Genomic DNA, 13,196 nt, shown 5'->3' on the forward strand with positions numbered 1-13,196 from the left:
AAAAAAAAAAAAAAAAAAAAAGAAAGAAAGAAAAGGAGAAATCCAGGTAAAAAGAGAGATTCTTTATTATAGAAAGAAACACATTCAATTTCTAAAAATAACTATTTACTCTTCAGATCAAAAAATGTCCCTGGAATCAGAGATGAGTAAGGTTGGGAAAATACCAAAAATAGTTTTAACTTCCTTTAAGGGAACTATCATAGTTCAAGCATTTGTGAAACATTTCTCAAATCTGTATCATTCTGAAAGAAAAAGTCCTGTTATTTATCACTTGCTGGTCGTTGCTCTGATACAGAGCAATAGAGTCTCACTCTATTGCCCAGGCAGGAGTTCAGTAGTGCAATCTTGGCTCACCACAACCTCTGCCTCCTAGGTTCAAGCAATTCTCCTGCCTCAGCCTCCCGAGTAGCTGGGATTACAGGCGCACACCACTGCAACTGGCTAATTTTGTATTTTTAGTAGAGACAGGGTTTCATCATATTGGCCAGGTTGGTCTTAAACTCCTGACCTCAAGTGATCCACCTGCCAAAGCCTCCCAAAGTGCTAGGATTATGGGTACAAGCCACGCCCAGCTTTAAAAGTGTTCTTTGAAGTTTCAGGAAGTATAAATCATAAATACAATTAGTTGCTTCCTTTTTCCACTCCCCACTCTAAACTAGAGACTTTCACACTCAGTCCCAAGTCCTTCAAAAGTGCTAATGGCTTGCTTCCAGCATTTCCTCAGTCAAAACAATGTAATTAGCATTACTAACATTATATGAAAATATTTAAACTAAAGTAACTATAGTCAAAACAGAAGTAATCACAAAGATTACATAAACTATTTAACTAAGGAAACTATGACCTTAACTTTCTAAAAAGGAGGCTTGCTTACCGTCAATTTTGTTAGAGCTGTAAACAACTGTGTTTGCCGCATGAGTGTATCTGATGAGGTCCACACCATATTTCTTACTGTACAGGGTTCTCTTTGGTCTGATAAGGAAATAGAGACAGAAAATCATGAAAATTCTCCATCATCAAAATCTGGGATCTCCATATAAAGAGAAGAGCTTGAATGATGTGGCAAAGGTGAGCATTTCTGGTAAGTTCTAACACTGGAAAGAAACAATTTCTTCCAAAAGGGAAAAAACAACACTCAAGCAACAGCCGCCTGAAGAAGCCTTTTACTTCAGAACACCTAATAGCAAGGTTAGGTATGAAGTACAAGTAAATCTGGGGATTCAATTCAGTCTTTACTACAGTGTTCAAAAGTAAGCTTTGAGAAAAAATACAGTCATGTGCCATGTAACGCCATTTTGATCAACGGTCAGCACATGGGATAATGGTCTTATAAGATTATAATGGAGCTGCCCTATACAACAAATGTATCATTTTAAAAATCCCTTATACTCTTTATTTTTACTGTACCTTCTCTATGTTTAGATACACAAACAGTTAACAGTTTATTACAATTGCCTACAGTATTTAGTACTGTAGCATTCTGTACAGGTTTGTAGCCTAGGAGCAATGGGTCATACCATGTAGCCTAGGTGTGTATAGGTTACACCATTCAGGTTTGCATAAGTACACTCTGATGCTGGCGCAACAAAAACATCACGTAATGATCCTCATCGTTAAGTGATGCATGGCTGTACATCTGCTTGGGAAAAAAGGCACACAAAACAAGTCCTAACTTACAACAAAGAGGGCTATGAGAATATGTCAAACCCAAGAGGCCAACCTTTTCTTAAGACATCCATTTAGAAAGAAGCTTTTATTTATGTTTTTCAAGATGGCAGTCATTTCTCAAAACTGAAACCAGATGCAAAACTGCTTGCCTTTGCCAGTGTAACCTGCTCTTGCAGGTTATAACCATCCTTCCTATCCTACAGGTCAAAAGCACTTGTTGAGCCTTTTAGAAGGCAAGCCTAACTTTCTCTAGCAAAACCAGCTAAATAGTTCCTTTGTTTTTACTTTAATGTAAAATCATACATTTCTAGCTGGATGGTAGTGGCTCACACCTGTAATCCCAGCACTTTGGGAGGCCAAGCCAGGCAGATCACCTGTAGTAGTGAGTTTGAGTCAAGCTGGGCCAACATGGTGAAACCCCATCTCTACTAAAAATACAAAAATTAGCAGAGTGTGGTGGTGCACACTTGTAATCCCAGTTACTGGAGAGGCTGAGGCAGGAGAATTGCTTGAACCCAGGAGGCAGAGGTTGCAGAGAGCTGAGATCACGCCACTGCAATACAGCCTGGGCGACAGTGAGACCCCGCCTCAAAAAAAAAAAAATCACACATTTCCAAGTTAGAGGTTACCAGTCTCCATTTGTTGAAGCTCCTTAAAAATGTCTCCCTCTACAGAACCTGGAAGAGCAAGGCTAAAACCGATCTCAGCAGAACCTGTAACCAAAAACTTTAATACATACTGCTTAAGTTAGAAAAATCTGAGGCCAGGTACAGTGGCTCACACCTGTAATCCCAGCACTTTGGGAGGCCGAGATGGGTGGATGATCTGAGGTCAGGAGTTCAAGACGAACCTGGCCAACATGGTGAAATCCCATCTGTACTAAAAATACAAACATTAGCTGGGTGTGGTAGCACGTGCCTGTAGTCTCAGCTACTTGGGAGGGTGAGACACAAGAAGCACCTGAACCTGGGAGGTGGAGGTTTCAGTGAGCTGAGATCACGCCACTTCACTCCAGCATGGGTGACAGAGCGAGACTCTGTCTCAAAAAAGAAAAAAAAAAAAGAAAAAGAAAAATTTGAGACCTAAATATCTACATAAATCTAGATTCAAATGCTAAAACAACTCTCCAATATGCACCAATTGAGAAAACAGGAAAGCCTTTAACATAATGTCCTACATTTAGGTCTTTAGAAGGATTTCATAAATCCTGTACCAATGTTTACCAAGAGTTCCAATTTATGAAAAGGAAAGTTGACCCTCTCAATGTAAAATCCTCTCAGACTCTAGATGCTAAACTATCACATGACTCAAGCAGTCTTTAAGTCAATTGTTTGCACTTTCAATTTTTATTAAAGTGAGGCCAAGGGCTTCCCTATATGAAATCCATTTCCAAAAGATTTCTCACTACAAATGCACTGGATTTTCCACATTCTTACCTTTACTAATGTAATACTTCACTACTAAAAAGATCAGCAAAGGCTATTTTGCCAAGTCCACTCTCTGGGGTTGTGATGTGGGGTTACTGTGTGGTAACCAGTGAGGGAGGCTGCGTGTGTGGCTGTATACTTACTCTCTAGATAGCTGACTTTGCTTCTACCAGGGGAAGTAGTTTATACCAGTTACTTCATCCCATCTACAGTTGTAAAGACAGAACCTGGTCGGACTCAGTGGCTCACACCTGTAATCTCAGCACTTTGGGAGGCTGAGGTGGCTGGATCATCTGAGGTCAGGAGTTTGAGACCAGCCTGGCCGACATGGTGAAATCCCATCTCTACTAAAAATTAAAAAAAATGGCCAAGAGTGATGGTGGGCACCTGTAATTCCAGTTACTTGGGAAGCTGAGGTAGGAGAATTGCTTGAATCTGGGAGGTGGAGGTTGCAGTGAGCCTAGATAGCACCATTGTATTTCGGCCTGGGCAAGAAGAGCATCTTAAAGAAAAAAAAAGGACAACATGAAGAGCAAACTCTAACCTGATGAGTTAAAAGGGAATAGTGTAAGGAAAATTTCTGGTTCCAGTTAGATCTGGCCTCTTTGTCTCAAATTTATCAAAAACACTAACGTGAGTTTTTTTTTTCTAATAACAGAAATCTATTACCTCATTTCATTTCCTAATTTTATTTTTATCTTTTTGACACAGAGTCTCACTCTGTTCCCCTGGATTGAATGCAGTGGCCCAATCTTGGCTCACCGCAACCTCTGCCCCCCAGTTCAAGAAACTGCTGCCTCAGCCTCCTGAGTAGCTGCAATTTCAGGTGCCCGCCACCACACTCAGCAATTTTTGTAGAGCCAGGGTTTCACCACATTGGTCAAGCTAGTTTTGAACTCCTGACCCAGGTGATCCACCCACCTTGGCCTCCAAAAGTGCTGGGATTACAGGTGTGAGCCACCTCACCCGGCCTCATTTCCTAACTGAAAGCAAGATTATATTGTACTGCATCCATCTGTGGTTCTCACAAAGTACATGTACAACGTTTTTCAAATATTTTGGTAAGCTTCCTTCCTCAAACTATAATTGTAGTGATCAAGCATCAACAAGGAAAATAATACCAAGTTTTCACTTTGAGTAATTTGCTTCACCTACCACAAACATCCTTTATATTCTTCCAAGCTGAAATATCACTCAATGCGTGAACTCCATTATAAAGAAAATTTAAATGACCATTAAATTAGAAAATACTAAGCATACAAAACCTTGCTTTAGCCATTTTCAAACTCCCAAATCCTAACATCAATGTCATCTAATAAAGATACTATGTTGGCCAGGCGGGGTGGCTCACGCCTGTAATCCCAGCACTTTGGGAGGCCAAGGAGGACCGATCACTGAGGTCGGTAGTTCGAAATTAGCCTGACCAACATGGAGAAACCCCATCTCTATTAAAAATACAAAATTAGCCAGGCATAGTGGTGCATGCCTGTAATCCCAGCTACTCAGGAGGCCGAGGCAGGAGAATTGTTTGAACCAGGGAGGTGGAGGTTGCAGTGAGCTGAGATCGCACCAATGCACTCCAGCCTGGGCGATAAGAGCAAAACTCCATCTCAAAAAAAAAAAAAAGATACAATACTATGCCTTCTAAGGAAATACTTCTTTTCTTCTGAGATTGGTTTGACCTATACTAGTGACAAAATTTTTCATCACATTACTGCCTAGAATGGAAGCTAAAGAGGTTGTCTAATATCCAGAGAAGTGATTTGACCAATGTCACATACCCAGTCACAAGCAAAACTAGAACCTAGTTCTCTCCTAACTACTAGGCCACTCCTTCACCACAGACCATAATGAAACAAGGTGACAACTGACCAGAGAAAACTCAAAAGAGCATGCCCTGTAGTATTGTATCAATACTAAATTTTCTATATTTGGAAAATTGTGCTCTGGTTATGTAAGAATGTCTTTGTGCTTAGAAAATCCATGTTGAGCTGGGTGCAGTGGCTCATGCCTGTAATCCCAGCACTTTCAGAGGCAGAGGCAGGCAGATCATGAGGTCACGAGTTCGAGACCAGCCTGACCAACATGGTGAAACCCTCTCTTTATACTAAAAACACAAAAATTAGCTGGGTGTGCTATAATCCCAGCTACCCAGGAGGCTGAGGCAGAAGAATCGCTTGAACCTGGGAGGTGGAGGTTGCAGTGAGCCGAGATTGTGCCACCGCACTCCAGCCTGGGTCACAGAGTGAGACTCCGTTTCAGGAAAAAATAAGAAGGAAAGAAAATCCATGTTGAAGTGTTTAGGGATAAAGGGGCTTGATACTTCCAACTCTAGGGCTTGGGGGGAGGCACACAATATATATAAATATTTACATACAGTAATGAAGCAAATGCAGAAAATGTAACCAGTTATTGAATCATATGGTAGTTCTCTGAAACACTGTTGCAACTTTCTATAAGTTTGTAATTACATAAAAATGCTACCTGAGTGAATAAACTGCCTGATGTCACAAAATTGGCATTTTACTTTTAACAAGACAGGACTTGGCCAGGTACAGTGGCTCATGCCTGTAATCCCAGCACTTTGGGAGGCTGAGGAGGGTGGATCACCTGAGGTCAGGAGTTCAAGACCAGCCTGGCCAATGAGGTGAAACCCATCTCTACTAAAAATACAAAAATTAGCAGGCCACGGTGGTGGGTGCCTGTAATCCCAGCTACTCAGGAGGCTGAGGCAGGAGAATCGCCTGACTCCGGTAGGCGATAGTTTCAGTGAGCCAAGATCGTGCCACTGTACTCCAGCCTGGGCGACAGGGGGACACTGTCTCAAAAAAAAAGGCCGGACTCATGTCAAGGTTATACTTCCCAAATAGAAATTATGCCAAATTTGGGGACAAATTGCAAAGAAATGTTATCACAACCTTCATTTTCTTTAAATGAGGATATATATCTCCATCCTCACATTCTAGGAAGAGGTTCTAATCTGTGCATAAGCACTAAACGTTTCATGCAAGCCAGCTTCAAATTATTCCTCCAGGACTCTACAACTCCAGCGCTACTACCATACCTTTAAATGTTACTTCCTCTTCTAAACTGATTCAAGTGACCAGACCAGGACAGAAATCTATCTACTAAATGAGTAACACTGACTCAAACTATTTGCCCAGCTAACAATTTCCTCTTCCTTAAGACCACCACTGCAGACCACCCTGCCACATACTGCAGGCAGATCTAGACCGAGTTACATAATATTTTCTCACAGCCCCAGTGGGAAAAAACTGGGGGGGGAGGGGATACCACTATAGCTCAGTCCAAACTAGTGTTACCTCAGATAATCAATTCACAAATGAAAAGACACGTTCCAAAAGAAAGACACCAGTTAAAAAAAAAAAAAAAAAAAAAAAAGGCAAAATAAACAGCTGGAGAAGGTAGAGAAAAACCCAAGATCTCAAAAAAACAAGATGTGTTACTAAGTAACAAAATCAAGTCGGACAAAACCAGGGACCACCCATTTAAACCAAACATCAGCAAGCCTTCTTGGGGAAGGGGACTGAGGGTAAAACGAATTTAATCTAAGCTAGTTTTGGCTCCAAGGAGCTGCAAGTCCACAGGCATGCAGTGAGGGGGCTGCCAAGGACCTCCCAGGGAAAAAGGCAAAGTGCTGTGCTTAGGTTTTGCGAAAAGATGCAGGTGTGGTGGGGTCTCCAGATGACTTGCAGCAACATAGAACTCTCATGGTCAGAATTGGAATTCAAAGTGGACCAACATGTGTAATAATAATTTCTAAAAAAAGGATGAAAGGAAACCCAAAATTGTTCCACGATGCTTGCTTTGTTTTAACGGAAGCTCACATTCAGGTCAGGATGGGACGGCAAAGTTCGTGTTTGTGTGTGGCAAAAAGGAAGTTTTAGTTGTTGCTGAGAAGTTCACTTATGAACGTGGGCACCGATTCTGACGGAGTAAGAGAAAGCCTAGGAACATGAAGAAAAAGCAAGGGGGCTCAAAGAAGCACAACAAATAAATCCTGACAGCTAAGAACTGCAAACCACGCGGCCTGACGGCAGAAAGGTCGCGAGAAGCTGAGGGGCAGGGGATGGGCGGAGTGCCAGGGAGGAATCGAGGTCACAGCAGAGAGGGCAGAAGAGAGAGCTGCCGAAGGAGGCAGGAGAGCAGCCCCTGCAGTCCTGCGTCGAGGCCGGAGATGACCAGCACCTTAGAGAGCCTGAGGAGCTGAAAACGCTACCTGCTGGGCCCGGGGTGGGCGGACCGGGCGTTTAAAGGTCAAGGTCAAGGTGGGGTTTGGCAAGCGATGCATGGCGCTCTAAGGAGACCTTAGACATACAAATAATAATGCCATAATTATGACTATCGCAATTTTTTTTTTTAGAACAAGAAAAAATAAAAGGTCTCCTGGACGGCTACGGGGTGGAGGTGGCCCCGGCAGGAACGCGTGCAAAATAGGCCGGGGGCTGAAGTCGGGACGGAGGGCGGGCCGAGGGGGCCAGTGCTGGGCCACCGGAGGGAGGGAGGGACTGAGACCCGGGCCCAGGGCCTCCGCCTCACTCACTTGCCCTCCTGGCAGTCATAGAGCACGATGGAGTCGTCGTCGCTGCTCGAGATGACCGTCTCGCCGTTGGGGCTGAAATCGAAGCAGTTAATCTTGTCCGAGTTTTCGCGGAACACCTTAGCGACGCGGAAGCTCCGCAGCACGCTGTCGGTCAGCTTCATGGCGGCGGCAGGGGAAGGCAGCGGCGGCGCAGGGCCGGGGCGGGGCCCGGCGGCGAGCGGGCGGGCTGCCGAGGGGCCAACCAGGCGGGGCCGGCGCCGCGCCGGCGGCTAGCGGGAAGTCGGCCGACAGTTGGGCCGCCTCCTCCCCTTCCTCCTGCTTGGACGACGGTCTTCTGCCTGGACTGTGGAGCCTCGCCGATCGTTGGTCCTCACAGCCACCTCAGGGGTAACTAGCGCGTAGCCGGCTCATTGTGTCCGCCATCTTGGGGCGACAGGCAGAAGCCGAGGGCGAGGAGCTTTAGCCGCGGCGCACGCCGGGAAAGGGGGCGGGGCGGGAACAGCCGCGCGAGGCGGGGAGGCGGGGCGGTGACGTCAGCGCTGCCGCGGCCAAGTGTAGTGGCTCGGCGGCCTGCTGGGAGGGAAAGGCTGGGACGTGCAGGGCCTTCCCCAGGGTGTCGGAAGGTGGCAAGTGCCTGGGAGCTGGGGGCCCTTGCGCGGGATTGCAACACCCCTCTACGAAGGCTCGGGTGTCCCCTACAGGCGTCCCAATCGTAAGCCGCGCGGAAGGGGTACTGCGGGGTCGGGAACGCGGCTGGATCCGGTTTTGGGGGTGAATCAGGTGAACCGCTCGCAGGCGGGCTTGACCGCTACTCCACTGCAGCGCCCGCTTAGACAGCTTCCACCTCTTTACTGTTTTTATTGGGCTGTGATATACAGTAGACTACACACATCTTTTTTTTTTTTTTTTTTTTAATGAGATGGAGTCTCGCACTGTCGCCTAGGCTGGAGTGCATTGACGTGATCTCCGCTCACTGCAACCTCTGCCTCGGGGGTTCAAGCAATTCTCTGGCCTCAGCCTCCCGAGTAGCTGGGACTATGGGCGTGCGCCGCCATGCCCGGCTAATTTTTTTATTTTTAATAGAGATGGGATTTCACCTTGTCAGCCAGGTTGGTCTCGAACTCCTGACCTCAGGTAATCCAACAGCCTCAGCCTCCCAAAGTGCTGGGATTACAGGCATGAACCACTGCGCCCGGCTTCATAACTTTTTTTTTTCTTTTTGAGACGAGTCTTACTCTGTCCCCCAGGCGAGTGCAGTGGCAAGATCTCGGCTCACTGCAACCTCTGCCTCCCAGGTACAAGCGATTCTCCTGCCTCAGCCTCCTGAGTAGCTGGGATTACAGGCGCTCACCACCACACCCAGCTAATTTTTGTATTTTTAGTAGAGATGGGGTTTTGTCACATTGGCCAGGCTGGTCTCGAACTCCCGACCTAAGGTGATCTGCCCTCCAGGGCCTCCCAAAGTGCTGGAATTATAGGCATGAGCCACTGCTCCCAGCCAGAGGATACAGTTTTAAATTCCGAATCCCTTCTTCTTTTCATAAATATGCACATAAGCCTTATAGATGCAACCCTTGCCCCTTTTAGTGTCAAATCTTACACATTTTTCCATGTTAGTAAACCGGATTGTTGTTGGTGTTCTTGATTTTTGAGATGGAGTCTCACTCTTGTCACCCAGACTGGAGTGCCATGGCATGATCTCAGCTCACTGCAACCACCCCGCTAGGTTCAAGCGAGTCTCCTGCCTCAGCCCCCTGAGTAGCTAGGATTACAGGCGCTTGCCACCACGCCCAGCTAATTTCTGTATTTTTAGTAGAGACGGAGGTTTCACCATGTTGGCCAGGCTGGTCTCCAACTCCTGACCTCAGGTGATCCGCCCATTGTGTGTTCTTAATTTAGGTGGACTTTTAAGTACAGTTTTTAAAAAAAAAAAAAAAGGCAAGCCTGTTTAGGCCAGGCAAGGTGGCTCATGCTGGTAAACCCACCACTTTGGGAGGCCGAGGAGGGATGATCACTTGAGCTCAAGGAGTTCGAGACCAGCCTGGCCAACATGACGAAACTCCGTTTCTACTAAAATACAGCAAATTAGCCAGGCATGTTGGTGTGGCTGAGGCATGAGAAATCAGAAAGGCAGGCCAGGCATGGTGGCTCACATGTAGTCCCAGCACTTTGGGAGGCAGAGGCAGGCGGATCACGAGGTCAGGAGATCGAGATCATCCTGGCCAACATAAAACCCTGTCTTTATTAAAAATTCAAAAATTAGCCAGGTGTGGTGGCACGTGCCACTTGAACCCGGGAGGTGGAGGTTGCAGTAAGCAGAGATCATGCCACTGTACTCCAGCCTGGGCGACAGAGCCGACTCTGCCTCCAAAAAAAAATCAGCCTTTTTAGTGGCTAGTTTTATGTTCTGAAACCCATTTACAGTCATGCAGTCACCACTACATTCAAGATATATGAGTTGCACTGGCCGGGCGTGGTGGCTCATGCCTGTAATCCAAGCACTTTGGAGGCCAAGGCGGGCGGATCACCTGAGGTCGGGAGTTCAAGACCAGCCTGACCAACATGGTGAAACCCCGTCTTAAAAAAAAAAAAAAAAAGTATATATATATATGTATATATGAATATATGAATTGCACTATCCTGTTTGTAGTCAACAGGATTATTTTGAAGGTTCTATCATAGAAGTGATTCTTTGCCTTAAAGTTAATCTCACTGGGTGCAGTGGCTCACTCATGTAATCCCAGCACTTTGGGAGGCCAAGGAGGGCGGATAACCTGAGGTCAGGAGTTCGAGACCAGCCTGACCAACATGGTGAAACCCCGTTTCTACTAAAAATACAGAAATTAGCTGCACGTGGTGGCACATGCCTGTAATCCCAGCTACTCAGGAGGCTGAGGCAGGAGAATTGCTTAAACTCGGGAGGCAGAGGTTGCAGTGAGCCAAGATCGCACCACTATACTCCAGCCTGGGCGACAGAGTGAGACTCCGTCTCAAAAAAAAAAAAAAAAAGAAAGTTTATCTCTAACAAAGGAAAGCAGTATTTGAACAGAAAATAGGAACCAAGCTTCCTAACCTTAACTTTCTGGGCAAGGGGTTAAACTCTGACAACCTATGTGGGCTCTCTAACTTCTGTGAAGCTCCTCAAAAGGTTAATTGCCTGGGATCTCCAACAATGGAGATGGGGATTATTTACTTTTGCTATCTTTAGCTAAAGAGAAACAAAAATGAGGAAAGGCTGTAAGACATTTCAGTCACTGATATTAGGAAGGTTTGATATCCAGAGACCTGTGCAATGGTAAAAAAAACAAAATGGAAACCCTGGGACAGTTGGGGTCTTTCTAGAGAACTAGAGACTGTATCCCAACCCCCTGGGTAAAAGGAGAGCCAGGATACCTATACATAGAAAAGTTGTCCTCTAAGGGAAGAGGGCAAGATCCTGGCTAAGTCTGAGGTGTAATTGCCTCCTGACGAAGAACAGAGCTTCTGGCTACAATTTGTTCTGGGGTCTGGAAAAATCGGGTTTGAGTGAAACCTGAATGGATGGTAATTTTCCAAACTGCACAGCAATGGAAGAAAAGCCCTCCATGCCCAGATCATTCACTTTGCTTCCCTATAATTCCTGTGCCTTTATTTCAGAAGCTAGAAAGGCTGATACAGAGTCTGCTTTGAATAGTTAGAAGGCAGCAAGCACAGATCTAGTGCCACATTCTGGAACTGTTGGGAAGTGAACGCGCCCAGTGAGATGATGCCATATTTTGGTCCATGTTAATCTACAAAAATAACCACCAAAACAGCTGTATCTACCGAATGTTGCCAGCCAAAAGAAATCTTTGCAGGGTATCGTTCAAGTATTGTACTCCCTGTATCTTTTCCAGATTTCACTGTTAAGACCAAACCTTCCTCCTGAGACTTGACTTTCTGCATCATTTTTGGAATGTAAAAAGCCTTTTTTTTTTTTTTTTTTTTTTTGCATTTTTAAGAGGGTCCTCAGGTGCTCATCCTGTTTCATATTCTTACTGTTTCCTATTCCTAGCCTGGCTCCCTACCCTATTATAGTGGGGCTCTCCTGGTTTGCAGCCCAACATCGTGGTTGCCTTAAAGGATGCACGTTAAAAAGTGACCCAGAAAGCCGGCTCCAGTGGATGGGTGGATGAAGAGAAAGCTTCAGTTAGGAATGAATCAAATGGCCTTGAAAAAAAGCATCAGACTTAATTTTTTATATTTCCTTTTATTTGTAGTCATTCTTTTAATTGTAACATATTCATTGCCAAAAAACTAAAAAATACAAATAAATAATAAAAATACAGCATCCAGAGATAGCCACTGTTACATTCTTTCATTATAGTGAAATATATATAACATAAACTTTACCAGTTTGATGTAGAACCTTTCTGAAATTTTCTATGAACTCCCTCTCTCTCTCTCCATATATATATATAGATTTTTTTTTTTTTTTTTTTGAGACAGAGTCTCGCTCTGTCACCCAGGCTGGAGTACAGTGGTGTGCTCTCGACTCACTGCAACCTCTGTCTCCTGGGTTCAAGTGATTCTCCTGTTTTAGCCTCCTGAGTAGCTGGGATTACAGGCACCCTCCACCACGCCTGGCTAATTTTTGTATTTTTAGTACAGATGAGGTTTTGTCATGTTGTCCAGACTGGTCTTGAACTCCTGACCTCAGGGGATTTGCCTACCTTGGCTGGCCTCCCAAAGTGCTGGGATCACAGGCGTGAGCCACCACACCCAGCCAATCCCTGAAATATATTTTTAATGGGTTCATAGTATATTGTTTATAACTTTACCCATTTCAACACTTTGAACATATTCCAGGTCAATATATATATATAATCATTTTGAAAGGCTACATTCTATTCTATTATATGGTTGTAAAGTAATTTTGCTTCCCATTTTGTCCAGAGCCCAGCCAGAGCTCAGTATGTACTAACTGAATAAATGAATTTATCCAAAGGATTCCAGATACTTGATTGGCCCATTTATTAAATTTTTATACTTCATGCTACACAATTTAAAATGGAAACTGTCCTAAACAATGTATCCTCTTTCCAAAGCAGAGAGCTCCTTATGAATTCTAATTCTTTGAGGTAAATTTCTGAACTCCAGTGCCCAGCATCAGGGCTTCTCTAGAGATTGACTAATGTCTTACACAAGCCCTTGGAATAACTAGAATCAAGTGACTCTCTTCTTTGGGACAGTTGTGTTGTATGTGTGTGTGTGTCTGTGTGTGCGTGCTTAATTGCCAAAGAAGAAAAGCAGAACACTGGAACACAAAATGCCTGGTGAGCTGTCAGAGTCCCAGCACCGCGAAGTGGTTACCTCACAGGTTGTTAAAAAGAGTTTTTTTTGGCCGGGCGCGGTGGCTCAAGCCTGTAATCCCAGCACTTTGGGAGGCCGAGGCGGGTGGATCACGAGGTCAAGAGATCGAGACCATCCTGGTCAACACGGTGAAACCCCGTCTCTACTAAAAATACAAAAAATTAGCTGGGCATGGTGGCGCGTGCCTGTAATCCCAGCTACTCAGG

General features: G+C 45.0%; 1 protein-coding gene across 1 annotated transcript in view; it reads right to left on the reverse strand.

Moving 5' to 3' along the window:
* Nucleotides 1-8,116, reverse strand: part of WDR82 (WD repeat domain 82) — a 24,694-nt gene extending 16,578 nt beyond the window's left edge. Inside the window, exons 1-2 of the mRNA XM_032290087.1 lie at nt 7,660-8,116; nt 875-972 (exon numbers count right to left, since the gene is read on the reverse strand). Of these exons, the coding sequence (XP_032145978.1) occupies nt 875-972; nt 7,660-7,820 (259 nt within the window). The 5' untranslated portion in view covers nt 7,821-8,116. The remainder of the gene's footprint in view (nt 1-874; nt 973-7,659) is intronic.
* Between the last annotated feature and the right edge of the window lie 5,080 nt (nt 8,117-13,196).

Source organism: Sapajus apella, unplaced genomic scaffold (assembly GCF_009761245.1).
Source record: "Sapajus apella isolate SASKATOON/1434 unplaced genomic scaffold, GSC_monkey_1.0 scaffold23, whole genome shotgun sequence".
NCBI lineage: Eukaryota > Metazoa > Chordata > Mammalia > Primates > Cebidae > Sapajus > Sapajus apella.